The following is a 25,204-nucleotide window of genomic DNA, read 5'->3' on the forward strand; positions in this document are numbered from 1 at the left end:
GACCAAGATGAGATGGTCGAAGATCAGAGAGGACAAGGGTGCATTCATTAAAGCAAGATACAACTAGGGCATAAACCATAGTTTTTCCTGCATAGGTAGAGGACAAGGCCATATTTTTGCAGTGTTGTAAAGAGGAAAGTGGTGCAACCTTGCAACAAATAAGGGGAACAAAGGAGGGAGCTTTTACCTGTTCAGCATGGTGATATTGTTAAATTAAATTAAAATACTCAAGAAGAAGGGGACTTGAGGGAAGATTAGAAGTTTAGTCTTGAGCTTGAGATGACAATGTAGCATCCAAATAGAAGTGTCATAGAGGCAGGGAGATGATGAGAGAAAGGTCTGGGGTAGACAGGTTGAACTGGTTGATGTGTATATGTGGTACAGAAAGCCATGCAATTTTATGAGCTCACCTCTGAAGAGTGTGTAGTGAGAAAAGCAGAATAAAATCCTGGGGGACTTCAGCAGAGGGAAAGCAGAAGAAGAGTTTCACATTATGGAAACATGAACAATTAGGTAGAAAGAGAATCATTGGAAGAATCACTGAGACTTAGGGTATAGAGGTAGCCAAGAAAAGGTAAGAGACCAAACATGTATCAAGGACAGCAGAGAGAAAGAGAGAGAGAGAGAGAGAGAGAACTGGGCAGTGAGGAGGTCATCAATTATTTTTCAAAAGATGGTTTCAGTGCAGGATACAGAAGCTATATTGGAGGGAATGGAAAGTGAAGTTAGAGAAACAAAGGAGTATAGGGGACTGCTTAATACTGTGTCAGATGGTTGATCTATGTAGCTCAGTATGGCCTGTACCAAGGGTAGGGGGACCTGCAGCCCTCCAGATGTTGTTGGATTACAGCTCCCATCATTCCTAACCATTGGCCATACTTTTTTCGGCTGATGGAATTGGAGTTTGACAACATCTGGAGAGCCTCAGGTTTCCATCCCATAGCTAAACTCACTGACTGTGGCTTTCAGCTTTTGAATCTTACCCAGCCCTGTCCAGAAAACCCAAATCTTTTGAATGTAAAGCCTGGACTCTACCACAGAGCTATGGCCCCATAGTATGTAGCCAGTGGGAATGCTCAAAAGAGTTTGGAGGGAAACAACAGAAGGGAGAGCGGGTGTGGTGAAGAGGAGGGATAATTGTAGGGCAGACAGCAACTATGAGTTGGGATGGGTAAAAGAGAGTACATGGAATCAGGTGAGGACCACAGAGAAGGCAACTTATTAACGGAGATCAGGATGGAGTGGAAGAGGAAAGGGTTGAGGGAGGTGTTGGATAAGGGATGGTTTTAGTGTGAAATTTTTGTCACCTGAAATTCTTATTGCAGGATGAGAAATGGAGTAGAGAATTTGATCCCAAGCTTCAGAATCTTTTACGAGAGTTAGAGGCTGGTTTAGGTTCTGTTCTGAGGAGAACAGATCCTGCTTATGCAGGAGCCAAATACCGGGAAGATGATGTTCAAGGTATGTGTTTTGACTCTGTTTAGTTGTTTTTAGTTACTGTTGTTTGCTAATGTTTTCAAGGTTTTAAAAAATATTTATGGTTGTCTAGAACTTTTTTAATGTTATACCCTGCCCTGGTATCAGTACCAATGAAGAGTGGGGCTTTAGGTTTTTTTAAAAATAAAAAAATACACGAGGCACTTATTTACAGACAGTGGAATGTAAATTAGAAATGAATCTGTAATTTGTGTGATACAGCAACCTGCCATTCCAAGTGTCACTTGTAAATGTATTCCCTGGATATCAAAGTTCCCTAGACTTTGAAATAAGCAAATTGAGAATTATGATGTAAGGCTTCAATGCTAGTTAATTCTGAGTCATTCTTCACATTGTATATTTCCATATGAATATATTTTAATTCAATGCTGAACTGCATTGCGGAGTATAAATTTACTGAGATTTAACAGAAGTTGATTAAATCCTGTAGCATATCTTCAGTCTGTTTCATATACATTAATAGACACAACTCTGAATGTTGTATTTGCCGGATTTGTTTCTTTTTTTACAGCAATACTTTGTCCAAATGACGAGTTTCAGTTCTGGACAGAGCGTGCTCAACGTGGAAGCAAGTCATCTAGCAAGGAGAGAGCCTCACATTTTAAAGAATTGTTTGAAGCAATTGCATATGTGTGTAACTTTTATTTATTCAGTGATGTTCTATATAAAACCTACCCCAGTCTAGCACAATAGTCGCAGCCAACAGCTCCACATGCATGCTTGATTACTATTCCCAGCTTGTGACAGATTGAAACCCTCTTTGCAACCTCAGGGATTTGGCCTCACTGGAGTGCAGTCTTTGCTTGGAAGCATAGTTCAGTGATTTCTTGAAACTGCAAAGATTGGTTCGAAGGATTAGGTACTCTGCCCATTAGGAATTTTCCCATTTGAATGTTTTTGCTCTCTACAGAAATCAGCAGGTACTCTCAAATGTTTGAGCTTGTTGTTATCTGGCTCCATTTCAAATATTTAGGAATAATGTGGGACAGCTTATGCCCTGTGGCACCCAGTGACATCCCTGAGATAGTTGAGAATGTGCATTCATTCATAAACCTTTGGTTGATTGAGCTCTGTTTGTGAGATGTGGTGGCTGGTGAAGTGGCATGCTGGAAGGAAAGTGGTTACCATTGATAAGCAGCATCTGTGCAGGAGGGGCTCCTGATGCCTTACCTGAAATGTTGTGAAACAGAGGCATGGACATGCTAGGTTAGCATTGCCAGCACACAGCTCATAAATGACCAGACAAAGCTATGCAGCTGTTGCTATCTTGCAGTACTATCTGGTAAGGGCATTGGGATCCCCTCTTCTTCTGCCACTTCTTCCTTCACTGCCAGTCACTAGTTGCCATTGTTTCTTAATGTAAGCTGCTTCAGACAATGCATTTGAAAAAATGGGCTAGAAATAATTTCAAGAAAATAAAATACATTTGCATGTAACTGTATATAAAACAATATTTTCACAAAAACGAGCAGGGTTGTCAGTTCTTGTTGTATTAGGATTTCACTGTGTGTCATACCTTCAAAGATGCAAGTCAGCTTTCACTAATCTAATGACCTCCACATGTTGATCGACTACAACTCTGGTCAGCCCCAGCCATTGGGTTGGCTGGAGCTGATGGGAGTTATGGTCCAGCAGTATCTGGAGGGCACTAGGATGGCAAAGGCTGGCGTTAAGTAGTGAGTAAATACCACAAAAATTAACAATCAAAATGGCAAAATCCCAAAGCATTTGCAGTCAAATTTTTTACACAGTATTTTCATTAAAATATTCATAGGTTAAGTCCCGTGTAGATTGTAGCCCTGTTCTTTAGGTAGAAAGTTATGTTTTTTAAAATATGCATTGTATCTCTAGGATTATTACAATTTGGACAGCTTATCTTTATTTGAAGTTGTGGATTTAGTCGAGACTACACGGGATACTGTAGATGATGTATGGAGACAGCCGGAACATGAACCTTTTCCTCAGCCACGCATGCAAAATCTTTTGGATGTCATAGGTAAAGTTGTTTGTAGAGAAACTCAATTGTGATGAACAGATATAGGTTGTTGCTCTTTGACAAATTTCTAGCATTTTGTTTTAGTACTTATATGCTTCAATAGAAGTGTGTGGAGAAGTGCCTGAAAAGGGAGGGTAATACGGAGTAAAATTATCTGAACCCACGTCACTCTTCTTCCTCATGTATTCTGCACAGTATGAGATTCCAATTTGTCTCCAGTATGTTGCAGATCTGCATGGACTGGACACAGATGCTCTGTGCCTTTTAGGGAATCCAATTTATTAAATGAGGATACTGGGTATTTGGCAGTTCTGTGTGAACATACCCATAGTCCGCTGAGCCAATGTAATGTGAGAATCTGGGGGTTAGCATTATTCCTCAACCCTTACAAGGATCTTACTGGCTCCTCTACATATAACCTGTGTGCTGACATGGCTGCTGCTCAGAGCTTTCGAGGTAAATCTTATTTGGGTCTGCCTAGATGTGCCCCTGAATCAGATAAAGACATCTCTAGTTGACCCTTCAGCCCAAGTCATTGAACAAACTGTAATGATGCTTGATGCTCCTCATGTCAAGTCAAAATCCAGCTAAGATACAATTCTAGTCTGCAACATGGATTGGCGACTATTATCTCTGTACCTTTTGTGGTATTGCTCTGCCCGTACAATCTTCTTCACTGTGTTGGTGAACGCAGATTTGGAACAAATATTTCTGTTGAAAGTTTTAAAAAAGATAAAGTAGTAAACATAATTATAGGGAAATCCAGCCATGGCACGTTTGCCAGTTTAGTGGGGGCAACATTGATTGGGTTGGACTTTGGGGTGGGGTAGTTTTTAGATAATCTTGTACTGGTAGTCAATTATTAAGTAAAGTATCTGTGTTGTCCCTTGACTGATGGAGGCTGCATATTACATCCAATTATACAAAGTATTTGACTCAGTGGTATTTAATTTTTTGTGATAGCTGCTTGATACTGACAGCATAAAGGTGCCATGTTCTGAGCTGAATTATTACACCTGTCTAGTATGTTAAGAAGAAAGGTCTAAAGTAGTGATGGGGAACATTTCTTTCAGCTAGAGAAGGTACAGTGCTTTTAAGTAATTTTGTACTATCTGTATGTGATTTCAGCTGGCTCTCTTGGAAGATTTGTTCAGAAGAAGCTAGGAACGTTAAATCTATGGGAAGATTCCTTCCACATTGTGAAAGAAAATCTGAAGGCTGGCATCATGATCTGTGAGCAATGGGTAGCAGCCTGCGATCACCTCACTGGGCAGCTGTGGCAGCGTTATACCCCACATGTATGGCAAGATGAGAAATACGTTCCTGAAATGCTAGGGAAACTTGGTAAACGACTTGAAGAGGTATCAGTTTGCTTCATTTTTCTCTTTTAGGGTGAGGGGGAAGAGTTGAAGCTTTTAAACATAATCCATTCTATTGGGGAGGGCCCAGAGCTCAGTGATAGAGCAAAGTTCAGTTCCAGGCATCTAATAAAGACATATGTTTGAGGGTCAAGCAACTTGATGAATGATGGAGATCCGTGAGTTGCATCTCTATTTTTGCAAAAAGCTGCTGCAGGGGATCTTATTCAGACGAACCCTGATGCTGAAGGGTGGGGGTGGGGAGAAACACTTTTTTAAACCCTTTCCATGTTTGAGTTTCTCTAAAGGGGGAAGTAGAAACTTCATATTTGGGGTGATTTTCATCAATAAAATAAGGTGGTGCTGTGAGGAGGGAAAAGTTAATCCTTTCCAGCACTGTTGCAATATTTAAGCAAGTAAGGGAGATAATCATGGACGCTTATTGGATCTCTTAGTGTGGCTGTGAGACCAAGCTGCTGTTGGTCAAAATAGACAGTTTTGGGTTAATAGCATCAATGATCTGGTAAGTATAAAGGAGCTTCATATGGTTTATTTTTTGTCAAAATTAATATTGAGACTTCTCTTATGGAATTCCCATTAATATTAACGTGGCATGCATGCAATGGAGAAAATCTTGGGCATAATTCTATAAGGTACAATTGAGGTCTGTTAATATTGAGTAGAGGTTTACTCTTGGCCTCAGTGGTATGTTGTATTTATCACTTCAAATAACGCAACATTAATTATAATAAATTATTCTAATTATAGATATGATCACAAATCTAAACGTTAATATGATAATGGGTTAATGTAATTTTCACTAGATTGAATGCTTTGTTGATAATTTTTAAGAGAATGTTTTAAAATGCTCTTTTATTGCCTCTAGGATTTGTTGCATGCAGTTTTGTTAGTTGATAACCTGTTGCAGGTGAGGGGTTCATATATATAGCTAAAACATTCCTTTTCTTGTATAGGTGCTAACTATTAGAACGCTTCATGAGAAACTTACATATTTTTTGCCAACTGGTGAACAGCAAGCACTGCACCTTGCCCAGGTCTTTGAGCCCTTTGCTGGTTTGAATCCTGTGCACTATAATCCTTATACAGAGGTATTAACACTTGCATCTTATTGTTCCACCCCCTTTTGCTTGTATTTGATAGTTTTGATGAAAATTTCCCCAACTAAATGGGTGTTCTTTTTCCCTAGCCTTTGTGGAAAGCAGCAGTATGTCAATATGAAAGGATTATTTCTCCAGCAGAACAAAAAATAGCAAGCAAATTGAAAACATTTATTTCAGAAATTCAAGACAGTCCACAACAGGTATTTTAAAAAACAAAAAATAAAATGGCATAACTAGGCATTTAAAGAAATACCTGCTAGAAATAATGGATGCTTCAAGCTTCTGGATTAGGGGGTGGCGGCTGACCTTTTTTGCCTTGTGGGCCACATTGAAAGTCAGCCACCTCTCTTGCGTGCTGCATGGCAGTAGTGGGGAAGCACAGCAAACATATATGCATGCCTGTACACACAAACAGAGGGGACGCGGGTGGCACTGTGGGTTAAACCACAGAGCCTAGGACTTGCCGATCAGAAGGTCGGCGGTTTGAATCCCCACGACGGGGTGAGCTCCCGTTGCTCGGTCCCTGCTCCTGCCAACTTAGCAGTTCGAAAGCATGTCAAAATGCAAATAGATAAATAGGTACCGCTCCGGCGGGAAGGTAAACGGCGTTTCCGTGTGCTGCTCTGGTTCGCTGGCCACATGACCTGGAAGCTGTATGCCGGCTCCCTCGGCCAATAAAGCGAGATGAGCGCCGCAACCCCAGATTCGGCCACAACTGGACCTAATGGTCAGGGGTCCCTTTACCTTTACCTTTACACACAAACAGATACCTGACAATCAAGAGGCAATATTTTCTCCTTGTACTGCTGGGATAGGAGGAGAGGGACTTTTGCTCCCAGCCCAGCTCTGTGATGAAGAGCAGATCCCCTCCCTTATTTACAAAGGCACCTCTCCTGCCCCCTGGGACAGTGCACTTGCTAGGTCTTAGCATACAGGAAGGCATGTTCCTGTCTGTGCTTGGTGCCACTTGAGAGGGAGAAGAGAAGCCTTTGCAAGTAAGTGAGGACAAGAACTGGTTCTGGGAGGGCTGCCAGGCCATTGGAAGTGAATTCACAGGCTGCATGTGGGCTGCACATACATCACCCCTGCTCTAGATAAACCATTCCCTGGTTTTATATAGGGGCTCACTAATCAGCTACAAAGCTGAAGTATGTATTGAAAAGTCAAGCTGCTATGTTGGGTGTGTTCACCATTCTCTGGGTGTTGGGTGGGAAGCCTCCAGATCAGTCATGGGTTATGGTCTCCACTACCAATTAAAAAGATAATAGTTAATGGACACCAGTCCATGATGATCCATTGCATTTGGTTTAGTAGCATTTTTTTTTAATGTATATTTCTAGCTTCTTCAAGCATTTCAGAAATACAAGGAGTTAGTAAGACGCCCAAGCATTAGCAAAGAATTGATTTTAGAAAGAGAAACTTTGTTGGCGAAACTACAGGACTCGGTCAAAGGTAAGAAATACAATTGTTACTTTTGAAAATATGCATTAAAATAGTGTAAGGTTTGGTTGTTCACTTCATTAATGTATCCTGTTTGTTTTTCAATTGGGATAAATCTAATTGCATGTTTCATGATGTATCCCACACTGATGTCTGCTTGGAGATGAAGAGTAGATTAAAAAGGTTATGAGTGAAAGATCACGTGGTGAGAAAATCAGTCTTGAAATTTTATGGAAGGAATGCATATTCATACTTAAATCTTGCAGTTTAACAAATTCAGCAGAAACAAGGACGTACCAGTATAGAACTTTTTCAGAATGTTAGTCAAACTCAAGCCTTTTTAAGCTGGGCACAAGGAGAAGAAGTTCAGTGATTCTAAAGCTGTCAGTAATATTCACTAACAATTTGCTTTTTACTGTTATACAGATTATCAAACAGATTTTGAGGCACGATGCCATGGTACTCCTGGTGAAGCATCAGGACCACTTGCTGGCAAAAACCTTTCTGAAGTTGTCAATAATATTGTTTGGGTGCGCCAGCTAGAATTAAAGGTACCAATTAAAATAATTAAGCAGATTAAATAAATTCATAGAAGTTCACAATATCATAAAAACACAAAAATACCCAATTCGACTCAGTATTTGGCACTAAATATCACCACTGTAACCAGAGAATCAAAGAGCCAGTACCAAGGATCGTGAAATACCTGAATATATATATATATCTTAAATAGTCATCCAAAACACTCCATAGTTGCTGCCATCTTGATCCCTGTTAATCCAAGTAACAGGGAGAGTATTCCATAATGGAATAGGCTCTCCACCACACCCCCATCAAATGGCATCTACAGGTTATTGTATGGTCAGGAGGGCCCAAATAGGTTATTTTGTTCTTTTTTAAAAACTGCTGTTGTGGGTTCCTCAGTACAATAAACTAATGCCAAAGCCCCCTTTTAAAAAATATGTATTTATTTTTACTGCTTGCTTCTCTAGGTACCCTGCTGAGATACAGTAGTACCAAAAATTATTTATTGTGGCCCTTCAATATTCATCCACTTTTTTATTAAGAAAAGATCTTTCTATATATATTTATATACTAACCACTCCTGTGAGTCCCTTGCTGTGATTCTGTGATACCCCCCTTTTTTGTGACCCATCGATTCACAAAATATGTACACTTTTAAAAATTGGCTACACTGACTTTTACATTGTGACATTCGTCTCCTGGAGGGTTGACCATGGGTCGGTGTGACCCTCTTACTGAAAATGACTAGGTACTCCAGTGGTGGCTGCATTATTTCAAGACTCATATAGGACACAATCTAGATTGTGCTCTGTGAGAGAAAATGCTCTCCACAAGTGTAAGGGAACCTGATAGTTTGAGCAGTTTTAGGCAGTCTGTAGTCTGATATTCTGAATAATAAATCATTGTCTACATGCTAAACTACACGCTAAACTTCCAATCTTTGAACGTTTCAGGTAGATGATGCCATTAAGATCGCAGAGGCCCTTCTTTCAGACCTGTCTGGATTTCACAATTTCCGACGAACTGCAGATGATCTTCTAGAACATTTTAAAGTATACGAACAGGAACAATTTGATTATTGGTCCAGGGACATTCAGGCAGGGTTGTCAAACCCCAAGTCTGGTCTTTGGTAAGTGTAAAAAAAAATGCCCTCAGGGTCCCTTTAAAATCTACAATTCTATGATTCAAAGAGCAACTCTAGAACCTGTAGTTAAGCATTTTAGTAGGATAAGGTTTGAGTCAAGCAGTGCATTTTAAAAAAAATATCTAAAGCATCTCTCTAGAGGACTAAAGAACCCAGATCATGACGGTAGAACATTTACAGAACGATTTACAACTGTTGTGGGTGTCCGTGCAAACTAATTTTGCTTCTTGTTTCTCACTTCTTGTGCTTCTTGCATGAGGTTCTTCTTCTGAAATGAGCTGTTAAGTTGTAGAGTAGGAAGTAATGGCTTAACGGTGGAATGGCAATGTTGCTCAGCATTGAGAACAGTGCAATGACTCCATCTGTTTTGCTCATAGACCCTCCTCTGCCATGAGGCAGAGTTTGAAGACCTTCACTCCAATAGCTTATTGTAGGGGACATTGAACTGAGGGAAACTTGCACTACCTTGAATCTGCCTAGCAAAGAAAGGAGCAAAAAAGCAGTGTGGCTTCTGTTACTTCATTGAGGAGAGGGGTGAGCCTCCTTCAGTAGAAATGTGTGTGAAACACAAATGATGAGTGGATGCATTCCATTGCTTCCACTGAAAAAGCTGTAGCTGCTTTCACTGCTTTCCTCATTACGGGCTGCCTCTTTCACAGTGCTCTGAGTAGTGAGAGGAAGTGCAAGTTCTCACATAAATTCATTCTAACTCACCTGACTGCCTCTACCACCAGCTCCTCATGAAGGGGAGGGTTAACAGATGGCAGTTGCAGAGACGCTAGGTGAGATCCACAAAGGAGGAGAGGCTTCACTGCTTCTTCTATGCGTGGTAACCCTGCTCAACATGAGAGGGTTGGGATCCTAGTTGCTTTGTTGCATGGTAGAGAGAAATAAGGTGGGGGTGGTGATGTAGGCAGAGTAGCTGGACATCCATAAAGGGCTGCCAAAAAGCCAGGAAGCAGAATAGCTGCCTGCGTTCTCAAGTGCCCATGTGAAATAAGGAAACCACGACTGCGGCACATTCTTAATCCTTCCAACCAGAACAGGAGGTAGCAGCGGTAAAAATGTTTGGCTTGTACAGTATATTTTATGCCTTTATTATAGCTGTGGCTTAGAATGGAAACAGCTGCCATAGGTGATAGCCAGTTCAGCCCCTACATTCCAGTTTATAGTGCAGGCTATATTGCTACTGAAAAATAATGTCTAGTAATGGAAATGTTTTGGTTTAGCTTACAGGCCAGCAGTCCTGTTATGGAACTTGATCACTCTGATGGAGCATTAAAAATACATTATTCGGATCGCTTGGTGGTGCTCCTAAGAGAAGTGCGTCAGCTGTCTGCGCTTGGCTTTGTTATTCCTGCCAAAATACAGCAAACTTCAAGCACAGCACAAAAATTCTGCAAACAAGCAGTTATTCTCAAGCAGGTATGACACCACGAGCTAGAAGTTCTGACTCTACTGAGCACTGTCAATCTGAATGGATTGGTTCTATCTAGGATGGGGCTCATGATAAATTTACCTTGAGTGTCTGCTTCTGTTACAATATATTTTATGAGAGTACAGAGTAGGGAGTAAGTTCAGCCCCGAAAAGGTGTTAAAATTGTATCTAGTTCTGAAACCGAATCAAAGGGTATGGTGGAGTTTGAACTAAACTTTGCACCCAAACGTAGATGTGCCGTTTATTTCTCTGTACCAGATGTAAATTACAGTAATATTTGTCAAATGGTGGTCCTCAGTGCTCACTGCATCCTCTGTTGCCTGCCCTTCCCGCTGGTAGTGCTGCAGCCTTTTGATTCCCTGAATGCTAAGTACATAGTCATGTGCGGGAGGTGGTTAGAGAGTGAGGCTGTAGCATAGAAATTTGGAGGGATGAGAAGAAAAGAAAGACAGTAAACAGATGATGGAGAAATGAAGTCTGAGAGAAATAATGGGAAGTGGAGGTAGAGGGCAAAAAAAAAAAAAAAAGGATGGATGGACTGACTGAGGAACAGGACAAGAGCCTGGGATTTCTGCTGTGCCTTCTGCTCCTGTCACACAAACCAGTGCTCCCTTTTACCCGCCTGGTCTTCTGTTGACTAATTCTGCAGCAACAGCTATCTGCTGTCTGTCAGAACATCCTGGTTTTGGGCAAGAGTGTATGTGTGTGTGTTTGTGTGTGGCAAGGTGGGTGGGGAGAAAAGATGGAACTGAGTAAATGTGGTTGGGGGATGGGGAAGATTGCAGGGGAATGGTCTCTCTTCTTCAGAGAAAGGACCAGAGCACACCGTCTCCACCAAGGAAGAGACAGGGGACTCCCCTGAGAAGGTGGCTAGTTCACCAACACAGGAGCCAGATATATGGAGAAACGTGACTCAAAGAAGTAGGAGGCCCAGGGTTTGCTCTGATTGTTTAGAAATATGCAATCGCTTTGAGGTCCTTTCCCCTACCATGGAAGACGAAGAGCAGACTCCATTTGAGGATCTCTCCCTCATTACAGTCGATCAGGTATATGAAGACGAGCAGCAAAGGCAGTCCTCAGGGAATGTCCAGGCGACCTTGGAACGGACAGCTCACAGAAGAACCCCGACCAGACCTAAGAGGAGGCGTGTGGTGGTGATAGGGGATTCCCTACTGAGGGGAACAGAAGCAGTGATCTGTGGGCCTGACAAGATGTCTCGGGAAGTGTGCTGTCTCCCCGGGGCTAAGATCCAAGATGTAACTGAACGACTGCAAGGAATCATAAAACCCACTGACAAATACCCCTTCCTCTTGGTTCATGTGGGAACCAATGACACTGCAAGCAATAGCCTCCAGAAGATCAAAAGAGATTACGAGGCTCTGGGCAGGAAATTGAAGCAATTAAATGCACAAATTGTCATCTCATCTGTCCTCCCAGTTGAACGACGTGGCCCAGGGAGAGAGGGAAAAATAGTGGAAGTGAACAACTGGCTTCGCAAATGGTGTAAACAGGAACGGTTTGGATTCTTAGATCACGGAATGCAGTTTCTTGAAGATGGACTTCTGGCAAGCGATGGGCTGCACCTCACAACGGTTGGGAGGAATGTTTTTGCAAAAAATCTCAGAAACCTCATCAGGAGGGCTTTAAACTGACTAATGTGGGGGAGGGAGACAGTGCTCCTGAAGGTAGGAGTCGATATCAATTGATGAAGATGATCATCCAAATGTCATAGACCGAATGGAGCAAAGAGCATGCAGACCTAGTGGTGGGAGGAAAAAATCCTTAAATAAGAGACACGGGGGAATGATTAATGGACTTCAATGTCTGTACACTAATGCACAAAGCATGGGAAATAAACAAGATGAGCTTGAGCTCCTGGTACAGCAAACTAAATATGACATAATAGGAATCACTGAAACCTGGTGGGATAAATCCCACGATTGGAATGTAATAATGGAGGGATACAATCTATTTCAAAGAAACAGACCAGACAAGAAAGGAGGAGGAGTGGCGTTATATGTCAGGGATGTGTATACCTGTGAAGAGATCCAAGATTTAGAACCTCAAAGCCAAAGTGAGAGCATTTGGGTGAAAATTAAGGGAGAGAAGAATAACAGTGACCTCATTGTGGGAGTTTACTATAGATCCCCAAGCCAAACGGAGGACATAGATGATGCCTTCCTGGAACAGATGGCCAAGCATGCAAAAGGAAGGGAGATAGTAGTAATGGGGGACTTCAATTACCCTGATATTTGTTGGATGTCAAACTCAGCCAAGAGCATACGGTCAAACAGATTCCTCACTGCCCTTGCAGACAACTTCATTGTCCAGAAAGTGGGAGAAGCAACAAGAGGAACAGCCATTTTAGATCTGGTCCTAACCAATGTTGATGACCTGGTTAGTGGGGTAGAAGTGAAAGGATCATTAGGCGCGAGTGATCATGCTCTTCTGAAGTTTACTATACTGCGGAAAGGAGCAGCCAAGCATACTAGGACTCAATTTCTCGACTTTAAGAAAGCCGACTTCATAAAGCTTAGGGAAGTGCTGGGTGAGATCCCATGGACAGTAATACTAAAAGGAAAGGGAGTTCAAGATGGCTGGGAGTTTGTTAAGAGGGAGATAGTAAAAGCACAACTTCAGGCAATACCAATGAGACGGAAACATGGAAGGTGCCTAAAGAAGCCAGGGTGGCTATCTAAAGAACTTTTAACTGAGTTAAGATTAAAAAAGGATGTGTACAAAAAATGGAAAAGGGGGGAAACCACCAAAGAGGAATTCAAACAAATAGCCAGCACGTGTAGACACAAAGTCAGAAAAGCTAAAGCACAAAATGAACTCAGGCTTGCTAGAGAGGTTAAAAGCAACAAAAAAGGCTTTTATGGGTATGTTCGTAGCAAAAGGAAGAACAAAGAAACCGTGGGGTCACTCAGAGGAGAAGATGGTGAAATGCAAACAGGGGACACAGAAAGGGCTGAACTCCTCAATGCTTTCTTTGCCTCAGTCTTCTCCGATAAAGAAAACAATGCCCGACCTGAAGAATTTGGAGCAAATGATTCAGCAGAGGAAACACAACCCAGAATAACTAAGGAGATAGTACAAGAATACTTGGCTAGTCTAGATGTATTCAAGTCTCCAGGGCCAGATGAACTGCATCCAAGAGTATTAAAAGAACTGGCAGATGTGATTTCAGAACCACTGGCAGTCATCTTTGAGAATTCCTGGAGAACAGGCGAAGTCCCGGCAGACTGGAGGAGGGCAAATGTTGTCCCTATTTTCAAAAAGGGGAAAAGAGAGGACCCAAATAATTACCGCCCAGTCAGTCTGACATCAATACCAGGGAAGATTCTGGAGCAGATCATTAAGCAAACAGTCGGTGAGCACCTAGAAAGGAATGCTGTGATCACCAATAGTCAGCATGGATTTCTGAAAAATAAGTCATGTCAGACTAACCTGATCTCGTTTTTTGACAGAATTACAAGCCTGGTAGATGAAGGGAATGCAGTGGATGTAGTCTACCTTGATTTCAGCAAGGCATTTGACAAGGTGCCCCATGATATTCTTGTAAAGAAGCTGGTAAAATGCGGTCTTGACTATGCTACCACTCAGTGGATTTGTAACTGGCTGACTGACCGAACCCAAAGGGTGCTCATCAATGGTTCCTCTTCATCCTGGAGAAGAGTGACTAGTGGGGTGCCACAGGGTTCTGTCTTGGGCCCGGTCTTATTCAACATCTTTATCAACGACTTGGATGATGGACTCAAGGGCATCCTGATCAAATTTGCAGATGACACCAAACTGGGAGGGGTGGCTAACACCCCAGAGGACAGGATCACACTTCAAAACGACCTTGACAGATTAGAGAACTGGGCCAAAACAAACAAGATGAATTTTAACAGGGAGAAATGTAAAGTATTGCACTTGGGCAAAAAAAATGAGAGGCACAAATACAAGATGGGGGACACCTGGCTTGAGAGCAGTACATGTGAAAAGGATCTAGGAGTCTTGGTTGACCACAAACTTGACATGAGCCAACAATGTGACGCAGCAGCTAAAAAAGCCAATGCAATTCTGGGCCTCATCAATAGGAGTATAGCATCTAGATCAAGGGAAGTAATAGTGCCACTGTATTCTGCTCTGGTCAGACCTCACCTGGAGTACTGTGTCCAGTTCTGGGCACCACAGTTCAAGAAGGACACTGACAAACTGGAACGTGTCCAGAGGAGGGCAACCAAAATGGTCAAAGGCCTGGAAACGATGCCTTATGAGGAACGGCTAAGGGAGCTGGGCATGTTTAGCCTGGAGAAGAGGAGGTTAAGGGGTGATATGATAGCCATGTTCAAATATATAAAAGGATGTCACATAGAGGAGGGAGAAAGGCTGTTTTCTGCTGCTCCAGAGAAGCGGACACGGAGCAATGGATCCAAACTACAAGAAAGAAGATTCCACCTAAACATTAGGAAGAACTTCCTGACAGTAAGAGCTGTTCGACAGTGGAATTTGCTGCCAAGGAGTGTGGTGGAGTCTCCTGCTTTGGAGGTCTTTAAGCAGAGGCTTGACAACCATATGTCAGGAGTGCTCTGATGGTGTTTCCTGCTTGGCAGGGGGTTGGACTCGATGGCCCTTGTGGTCTCTTCCAACTCTATGATTCTATGATTCTATGATTCTAGGTACTGAAGGAAATTTGAGAGATAAAAGTTAATATTTAAAAATAAATAAAAATGAAGTGAGGACAAAGAGGAAGGGGATAAGAGAAGGAAGTTGTTATAGTAGGAAGAAGAATGTGAAAGACGCAGAGAGGATGGATGAAAGAGAGCACCATGGAGATAGAAAGTTTGAAAACATCTTTTCTCCGAAGGTGATGAACACATGGTGTAATGGGTTATGCTGCCCTCTTGTGCCCAAACCATTCTGTGTAATGTTATAATGGACTCAAGTGATTTGACTCTCCCTAGTGCAAGTAAATAAATTAAAAAGTCAGAGCATATGGACACAGACAATTTTGAGGATTGTCTGACTGATTTTTATATGCAAGGCAAGTGGCTTAGTAATAAATAGTGGCAGAATGTATGCTGGTGTCTTGTGATTGAGGCTAACATTTCAAGCACTTATTGTAGAGTATTAGCTGTAAATATTTATCTAGTTTAGATATGGTAGAAGCAATAAAGAAGTGGATATATATGTGGCCATTGTATCTGAGTCTCATGGTGTTTCAAGTTATTAGATTGATGTTGCAATCTTGTGCACACTTACCTTGGAGCAAGCCCCCTTGAATACAGTATGACTTAACCTGTGGTTAAACATGCATATGCTTGCACTATGAGTTGCTTTTCTGTTTAAATGAAATGGAAACAATATTCTAAAGAATAGAGAAAAATACATTTAAATTTAGACATGGTGCTTATGGATAACAGACTTCATATGCTTTGTTTTTATAGGTAGCACATTTTTACAACAGTATTGATCAGCAGATGATTCCAAGTCAGAAGCCAATGATGCTACAGTCTGCTTTAGCATTTGAACAGATAATTAAAGTAATATAATTTTTATTGTTTCAATATTTTATTATTCACGGAAGCTGTCTTGTATATTTCCTGTTTTGTATATTTCCTGTGCTGTCTGTTATTGTTCAGTGTGTCTGATTACATCTCTTCTTGTCCATGGGTATTGATGGTTTGCATGAAATTTCAGAAGAAGTAGAGGAGGAAATAAATGCCTTTGTTGTAGTAATCATGTCGTTTGAAACATACGTATTTACACCAGTTTGTTTTCCTCTGAAAGCCATTGTTAGGGAAAGTGGACTTGAGCAGCAATTCTCCTTCACTGGAGCAAGTTATCCTAAAATGGATTTACCCTTCCTTGCTCTGTGTCAGTCACTACAAATATTTAAGCTTCTGTTAGTGGAGATCTTACTCAGTTTCCAGTCATGTCTGCTTTCTTTACTGGGACTGCAATCCTATTCACATTTACCCATTGTTGTCCTGGTGTTTTAAAACTCCTTTGGAGTTGACATGCTTGGTGATATTTTAATATCGATTATATGCCCCTTCCCTCCATAACTGCATGTTCATATATGCTATCCATCTATTATGGAGCCCTAGAGTTGAAACTATAAATGGCTCCTACTACAGTGTCAAGGCAGAACAGTGACATTGATATGGTGGTTGTTAGTGCAATTCATAAAGCTTTGAAACTGTAGCAGAATTGCAGTGGTAAAGGGGGAAACTTGTCAGTTTCATGTTTTCATTCAAGTATGTCATGTGTATAGCCAGACTACAGCAGTATTATACTTACACAGCTTTGATCATCGTCTGTGCAGATAGCCCAGTTACAATTTCATGGTAAAAATGATAATCCCCTGTGTCTGTTTCTCCTCTTATTTCTCTGTGGAGCAGCAATTGCATTGGCACATGAGAGGACAGGGAATGTTTTTCTAGCAGCAACTAACAGGAACTCAATTGAGAGTAATTTTATTTGCCTTGAGCATTGGCAGTGCTCCCTTTTATGAACAAACAAGTAAATATTTGCATGCGCTTCCTTTCTTTGATAGCATTCGAAAGCAGAGGGACAGATAACATGGGATAACCCTAAAGAGCTTGAAGCATATATCAAGAAGCTCCAAATTGCAGCAGAACGGCTTGCTACTGAAAACAGAAAATTAAGGAAGTGGCATACTAATTTCACAGAAAAGGTATGCTTGACTGGCATATATTAATTTGCTTTATCATTTCCTTCCACTTGATTGATGGCCACATTTAGTACGTTTTGAATTCTTCTTGATAGGTTGTTGGCCTCATGAACATAGATCTGCTTCGGCAACAGCAGCGCTGGAAAGATGGCTTGCAGGAACTCCGAGGGGTGTTTTCCAACCTTGAGTCCCAGGCATGGTTGCATTGTTACTTAACTGCCAGTACTATTTAAGTAAAAATAAATACACGTGTATTTATAGGTGAACGTGCGGAACTTTTTGTACAAAATGTTTGTTAAAAGCTGTCAGTTCATCAAGAATATGGATACATTTGGAAATAGACTAGGTTCCTTGTTGAGGATCCTGCTCGCTTTGCGACTCACTGACTGGCCTGAACCAAGGCATTATCACACATAACTTTCCTTACTGTTCCTGGGAAGATTCAAAAACTAGATAAGCCAGAGGGATTAGTTCAACTCTCTGCTGTACTGTAAGATATACCATAGATACCAAATCCTCTTAGTTGCCGGGATAATCTTTTCTTGAGAAGGAAGGTGGTTTCTAGGCAGTCTTCTGAGTCAATTAGTTCTCATGGTGACCTGCTTCTATGGTTAGGACCTCTTAACCGTTGACTGATTTCGAATATTGTCAAATGATAGGGTTTCCTTGCACGTGACATGAAAGCGTGGAGGCTGCACTGGAACCATCAATTGTATAAAGCTCTGGAGCATCAGTATCAAATGGGCTTGGAAGCACTCAATGAAAATTTACCGGAAATAAACATTGATCTAACTTACAAGTAAGTTTATTTCTTTCAGTTAGCAAAATCAACAACAATACGTACATTTCCATACCTGCTAATATAGTAATTGCAACCTGGCTGGTCCATGGTATGTGATTCTAATCGCTAATGTATTTTAAAAACATTTTTTTCAGACAAGGAAGAATACAGTTTAAACCTCCTTTTGAAGAAGTACGAGCAAGATATTATAGAGAAATGAAGAGATTCATATCTATTCCAAACCAATTTAGGGGCGTGAGTGAAACCGATGAGGAGTGCATTTTTGCTGTCATGACTGAAAGAAACGCAAGTGGATTTCTCACCACTTTCAGTAAAGCGGAAGACTTGTTCCGAAGATTGGCAGAAGTTGCGGACCCATTTAAGGTGCAGAGATAGTTGCATTTGCTTCAAGGGCTTTTAAACATGGGCTTAGAAGCAGCTTAACCTTCATTTATATTCCATTCTGCTTAGTCAAGCACCTGAGTGCTTCTTCACTTCATGTTGCAATCGCATTTGTTGCAGGTCATGTATTTATATTGCTTGCAATAAACATGTAAGGTATATAGATTAGAAATGCATCTCTTAAGGGCATGCACTAGAGTGTGCTGATTGGCTGTGTCTTCCTAGCACATGGCTGCTGCATTCTAATTGATGTACATCTGCTATTTGCTTGAACTTACTTACTCAAATATACAGTGGTACCTCGTGCTGGCGTGCTCTGGTCCATGGGGTCACGAAGAGTCGGACACGACTAAATGACTAAACAACAACACCTCGGGTTATGTACTTAATTCATTCTGGAGGTCCGTTCTTAACCTGAAATTGTTCTTAACCTGTAGCAGCACTTTAGCTAATGGGGCCTTCCGCTGCTGCCGCGCTGCCGGAACACAATTTTTGTTCTCATCCTGAAGCAAAGTTCTTAACCCGAGGTACTATTTCTGGGTTAGCGGAGTCTGTAACCTGAAGCGTATATAACCTGAAGCCTATGTAACCTGAGGTACCACTGTAAGTTCCACTAAGATCAATGGGAGTTATTTGTAAATTTGCTTAGAACTGCAGCCTTTTGTTCTATATATCAAATATGAAATATAACAATTGCTGTTCAAATTTTATGATTATTAGAGATGGATTGCCCACAAATATTCAACAAATGTTTAGTAGGAGGTTCTTAAGTGTGGCTAGGACATGCTAACCAGTCAGATTTGGCTGAAGCAGTGCAAATATGGTGTATAAAGGAACTTCTGTTATGAGCTTCATTTGAATGTCAGCACTTGTGAACTAGAGTTCTTTCAGAATTTTCTTTTGGATTAGCTGTCTGACCTTAAGTGTAGAGTTTTGGAGGAGGAATTTGAAAAGAAGCTGTGGGAATGTGGACATTGTTTCATGACCAGCAGCTTAAGAAACAGCTGGAACATATGAATCTCAGCTATTGTGTTTAAAATGATTAATTCACCAGAGGTGGCTTTAAGTATACACTGTGTGTGTAGACAGGCTGTAAGATTTCTGAAAAGTCCAGATAGATGGTAGGATAGTGATCTGAGACTTGCAAACACAGAGGCCTTTGGAATCCTGCAGTTCGTTCTCATTTTTTTGGCCCCGTGAATGCGTGGCCATTTAAATAAACAGTGTACCTCCTCTATCTAGCATGAGATGCCATCATGGACAGTGAAACTGCAGGGAGTGTATACCTACAGTTTCTGATATGAAAAGATGGGATTGTGCTTTGATTTATGATGTCAAGGGTTCATGTAGGTAAAGGGGAAGTAATAGTGGAAGGGAAGTAATAGTGCCACTGTATTCTGCTCTGTATTCTGGTCTGTATAGAGCAGAATAAGGGTAAAGAGCAGAATATACTGTATAGTATAAGGGAAGTAATAGGGCCACTGTATTCTGCTCTGGCCAGACCTCACCTGGAGTACTGTGTCCAGTTCTGGGCACCACAGTTCAAGAAGGACACTGACAAACTGGAACTTGTCCAGAGGAGGGCAACCAAAATGGTCAAAGGCCTGGAAACGATGCCTTATGAGGAACTGCTAAGGGAGCTGGGCATGTTTAGCCTGGAGAAGAGGAGGTTAAGGGGTGACATGATAGCCATGTTCAAATATATAAAAGGATGTCACATAGAGGAGGGAGAAAGGCTGTTTTCTGCTGCTCCAGAGAAGCGGACACGGAGCAATGGATCCAAACTACAAGAAAGAAGATTCCACCTAAACATTAGGAAGAACTTCCTGACAGTAAGAGCTGTTCGACAGTGGAATTTGCTGCCAAGGAGTGTGGTGGAGTCTCCTTCTTTGGAGGTCTTTAAGCAGAGGCTTGACAACCATATGTCAGGAGTGCTCTGATGGTGTTTCCTGCTTGGCAGGGGGTTGGACTCGATGGCCCTTGTGGTCTATTCCAACTCTATGATTCTATGATTCTAGGTAAGAACCGACTTCATCAGAGTCATTTGAGTCATGCTTTGTTTGCCTGTTTAGAAAATTAGCATTTTGTTTTTAAAAATATGTTGAGTATCTTACACAAAGGACCTTTCATCTTCTCTGTTATAAAAATATGGATGCTACGGCAAAGGAGTGGGTTATAATTGGACAAGTCGATATGGAAGCTCTGGTGGAGAATCATCTTTTCAATGAACAGGACTGGGAAAAAAATTTCAAAGCTTTAAAAGTGCGAGGAAAAGAAGTGGAGCGCCTTCCAAGGTATTGTACCCTGGAAGAACTATAAATGAGTAATAAGTTCCTGCATGTGTTAGTTTTGATAGCATGGACTGTATGAGCAAATTCATTTTATGCCTGAATAATCTGTCAGTGGAAACTGGGAGGTGGAGGAATCTCATTTGGGGTAATTTATAGCGTGAGTGGACATGGAACAGATCAAAGTTATTAGGCATACTCATGCAGGGAAATACTTATTGAGATAATTTAGTCACAGGATGTTTAGGGCTATAGTGATTAAAACCAGAATCTTGAACTGAGTCTCATGATAAATTGAAAATCAGAGAAGCTAATGCCAGGTCAGTCTAGTCAAAACCTCTCTAAAGAGAGTTAAACCATAATTGGAATGATTGGAGTGTCTGATGTAGAGCAATGTGGGGCAGCCTTCTGGTGTCCCAAAAAGCTGAACAACTTGGGGATCCACATGAATGTTATCAGCACTCATTCCCCTGAATTTGAATTTGCATGTTCTGCACTCCTTTGCCCTCATGCATGAGAAGAGCTTTCAAATAAACTAGTTTCTTGTTATAGTCAAATATGAGAGACTTTAGTTTCTTCTAATTGTGGTTAATTAATAAACCAAGCTATTAAACCATATTTATTCATAAGCAATGCGAGAAGCTTTCAGTAATCTCTTCTTGAATGTGAAAGAGATGGTGGAGGTGTGGGAGAAGAGTCAAAGGTTTGTTCAGGCTCATGCTTATAATGACAGTCCATGGTTTGTTGTTACAAATGGACCATATTTCAAATCTGTACAGTTTAAAGTTTATTTTAAACTCTGTAATCTATATTATTATATCATTGGTTGTCTTCATTCTTGAAGCACTATGAAGGTCGATTGCATAATAGTGAATTGCAACCCTGTGAAGTCTATGATTGATGATCTTATCCAGAAGTTGTATGATGTTCTCGTGATGTCTTTGAGAAAGTCCATACAAGGTAATGCTCAAAAGAGAGAAACGTTCTTGCTAAAGTTTTAGAAAATAGCAATAAATTGTTCACTCCTGCTCCCTCTGTGAAAAACAGTTACCTTGCATAGCATTATTTTAGTTATCAGATATGTTGTGACATATAGTGACTCTGGTGGGCGTGCTGGCCTGGCTTTTGAAAAGTAACATTTGTGCACTTGGCTGCATCATCCATAATAACCTTTCATAATAAGAGCGATGATTTTGTATATTAAACAGTCTTATCTCACATCCATCTTTTGCTAATCAGTAAGTAATATTAACTGCAGTGGGACTAAGCATTCTTAAGTGATATTTCACCAATTAAACTGTTTTGGGTTGTACTGTTATTAAGGGCTGTGCATTATGTCTAGTTACAGCCCCAATTTTTAAAAACTGTTAAAATCCAGTACGATGCTTTTGTCCGGTTGCTTATGCTGTTTTCCTTGTGGGAGGAAAGAAAGAAAAGACTTTCCCCTGCTGTACCATTTGTGTTGTGTTAAACCAAAACTTTCGTTTTCTATTTTCCTTTGTTTAGGTCATCTACATGATATTTCTTCATTTCTCAATGATGCCATGAAAACCTTGATAGCAAGGCCCCAAACTGTAGATGAAATAACAGAAGATAATTTAAAATATAAAAACCTAAAAGACAAAAAAGAAGAGGTAATTTTTTTCTGTACTACCAAGTCTCCCCTGCACAGAGGGGGTCATTGTAGAATACAGCAGACCCTCTCCTGGTATTGCATATGAGTGTTCAACATGCCAAGTGGTTATGGTGAATGGGAGAGCTGTCTTTCATATCCCTGTACAGTTCTCCATGCTCTGCTTGGTCAAGGACGCAAACATCAGGCTCTTGTTCCCTGACCAAATGGAGGTGCCTGGCCCAGTAGGGGATATGGGATGTGATTACAGGTCTATTGTCCTTTGAGTGAATGAGTATCTCAGGTGGGGTGAGCGCCATCTAGTGCTTGCATGTAGGATTTAAGTTGAATAAGAGATTTCTGCTGTCACCTAGCCAGCCCCTACCAGTTTTTACTTCTGCCTTCATGCTGAGAGTTTTTTTCTGTGCTTGTTTGTGGTTTAAAAAGAGTGGTGTTTTCGCAGTGCCATTTGTGTGGGGAGTGGGACTGCTGGGTGAGCCTGGGCCTGTTTTATGAGGGCCACTCCATTGATTTCATTGTGTGGTTTGACTTAACAGCACCCTTTTTGCTGGTGGAACTTATGCCAGCTTGCCAGATCATGTTACCAAGCTGAATTGGTTTTGTTATTGTTTAGTCGTGTCCGACTCTTCGTGACCCCATGGACCAGAGCACGCCAGGCACTCCTGTCTTCCACTGCCTCCCGCAGTTTGGTCAAACTCATGCTGGTAGCTTGTTGGACGCCTTCCGACCTGAGGGGCTCATCTTCCAGCGTCATAACTTTTATATGCCTGTTGTCTTTGTCCATGGAGTTTTCTTGGCAGGGATACTGGAGTGGCTTGCCGGTTCCTGCTCCAGGTGGATCACGTTTGGTCAAAACTCTCCACTATGACCTGTCCATCTTGGGTGCCCTGCTCGGCATAGTTCATAGCTTCTCTGAGTTATTCAAGCCCCTTCGCCACGGCAAGGCAGTAATCCATGAAGGGGCGAATTGGTTTAGCACCTAGTATAAGGCACCCCCCCCATTCCTGTCCCTTTCCCATCACTCACCTGGAGCCTTCGCCTTTTCAGGACCTACACTGACCTGAGATCCACCAGGATCAGCTAACTGATGCCCTGTTCAGCCAGAGTGAGAGACTTAAGCTGCCATATCTGTGTCTGAATGACAATTGTACCCAAAGTCTTGCTCAATATAAAGAAAACTAAAGAAACTTGGAAAACTGTTGGGGGCAGTTTATTGCAGTTTGAATAAATCTAAAACAAAGGTTAATGTTGTAGCATTTACAGGCATAAACAAATACGTTGGCGTTGACAATTTTACTCATTAAAAAACCCTCTTTGTTTAGATCTTCCGTCTCTTTCAAGAAGCAGAAGGTAAAAACAAACTTCTGCGAACTGTGGCTGGTGGGGGCATTGAAACAATTGGCAACCTGAGAGCTACGTGGGATAAATTTGAATTAATGATGGAAAGTCATCAGCTTATGATAAGAGAGCAGGTAATTTGGAGTGAATTGTAAACGTTCCCCCCTTTGACTTACTTTTTTCAGTTGTGCATGAACCTCTTTTGATTCTGTCAGGTGATTCTGTAGGGATGGGAATGTTTTTCAGCTTGAGGGCATTATTTCCTTGGGGGCAACTTTCTGGGGGCCACATGCCAATAGTGGGCAGGGATTGGAGGCAAAAGTGGGGAGAGCAACACGTGTAAATTTTACCTGTGTACATTAGACTATTTCCTGCACCGCCCCCCTAGTCTTCATCAAGCAAGAGTTGTTAACAGAATAGCCTGCTGGATCAGGCCAGCGGCCCATCTAGTCCATAGCTGTCAACGTTCCCCTTTTTTAAAGGGAAATTCCCTTATTCCGAATAGGATTCCTCATAAGAAAAGGGAAAAGTTGGCAGCTATGATCTAGTCTAGCATCCTGTTTCCACAGTAGCCAACCAGATGCCTGTGGGAAGCCGGCAAACTGGGCACAACGTTTTTCCAATCTGTGATTCCCAGCAACTGGTATAACATTCAAGGACACGTTCAAGCCAGGCAAAAGTGCTCTGCATGTGAAGCAGAGCTGTAGAGAGAGTTGCAGGGGCCAGATAGAGAGGCCTGGAGGTCTGTATTTGGTCCTCAGGCCTTCAGTTCCCGACCCCTCTGACAGTGTAACTTTGGTTTAGAGGGCCATAATGCTTTTGCCAGTACTGTGGTATCTTAGTTGTCAAACATAATCTATTCCGGGAGTCTGTTTCAGTGGCGTAGCGTGGGGGGTGCAGGGGGTGCCGGCTGCACCGGGCACAACATCTGGGGTTAGGGCAAATCCACGGGTTAGGGGGCGCAAATCCTCAGGTTAAGGGGCGCAAATCCACGGGTTAGGGGGCGTAAATTACTTGCCCTGCCCCGGGTGCTGACAACCCACGCTACGCCGCTGGTCTGTTTGACTCCTGGAACTGTTCGAAAACCAAGGCATGGCTTCTGATTGAGTGCAGGAAGCTCCTGCAGCCAATTGGAAGCCACAGAAACTGCATCGGATGTTCGGCTTCCAAAAAACGTTCGCAAACCAGAACACTTACTTTTGGGTTTGCGGCGTTTGGGAGCCAAGCCATTCCACAACCAATGTACCACTGTAGAGTGTTCTGGACTGCTCAACACGTTTTGCAACAGGATTTTGGAGCAAGGACAGCTGAATAGAGGAAGTGGGGAGGGAATGTTGTTTGGGACCCCCCTGTTTTTTTTACATGGCAGAAAAATATGTCCAGAGGTTGACTTTACATCAGACAATCTAAAAATATTATTAATAAAAGCCTATAGCTGTGAACACAGATGCTTCAATAACATGTTCTTTGAGTACCACGTGACCCACTGCACAGCACCAAATGTGATTTTGCCACCAAATCCACATTTTACTGTCGTGAGTTGGCTCTGTGACAAGTG

At 41.7% G+C, this 25,204-nt stretch overlaps 1 protein-coding gene across 1 annotated transcript in view; it reads left to right on the forward strand.

Annotated features, from left to right (window-relative positions):
• DYNC2H1 (dynein cytoplasmic 2 heavy chain 1) overlaps positions 1–25,204 on the forward strand; it is a 152,673-nt gene that overhangs the window by 4,417 nt on the left and 123,052 nt on the right. The window contains exons 3-21 of the mRNA XM_028726169.2: positions 1,326–1,461; positions 2,009–2,127; positions 3,349–3,493; positions 4,622–4,854; positions 5,826–5,960; positions 6,059–6,172; positions 7,313–7,424; positions 7,839–7,963; positions 8,891–9,066; positions 10,311–10,506; positions 15,955–16,050; positions 17,067–17,207; positions 17,300–17,398; positions 17,864–18,003; positions 18,141–18,369; positions 20,554–20,681; positions 21,520–21,635; positions 22,182–22,309; positions 23,631–23,780. Coding sequence (XP_028582002.2) covers positions 1,326–1,461; positions 2,009–2,127; positions 3,349–3,493; positions 4,622–4,854; positions 5,826–5,960; positions 6,059–6,172; positions 7,313–7,424; positions 7,839–7,963; positions 8,891–9,066; positions 10,311–10,506; positions 15,955–16,050; positions 17,067–17,207; positions 17,300–17,398; positions 17,864–18,003; positions 18,141–18,369; positions 20,554–20,681; positions 21,520–21,635; positions 22,182–22,309; positions 23,631–23,780 — 2,718 coding nt within the window. The remainder of the gene's footprint in view (positions 1–1,325; positions 1,462–2,008; positions 2,128–3,348; positions 3,494–4,621; positions 4,855–5,825; positions 5,961–6,058; positions 6,173–7,312; positions 7,425–7,838; positions 7,964–8,890; positions 9,067–10,310; positions 10,507–15,954; positions 16,051–17,066; positions 17,208–17,299; positions 17,399–17,863; positions 18,004–18,140; positions 18,370–20,553; positions 20,682–21,519; positions 21,636–22,181; positions 22,310–23,630; positions 23,781–25,204) is intronic.

The sequence above is a fragment of the Podarcis muralis genome, chromosome 4 (assembly GCF_964188315.1).
Source record: "Podarcis muralis chromosome 4, rPodMur119.hap1.1, whole genome shotgun sequence".
NCBI classification, from domain to species: Eukaryota; Metazoa; Chordata; class Lepidosauria; order Squamata; family Lacertidae; genus Podarcis; species Podarcis muralis.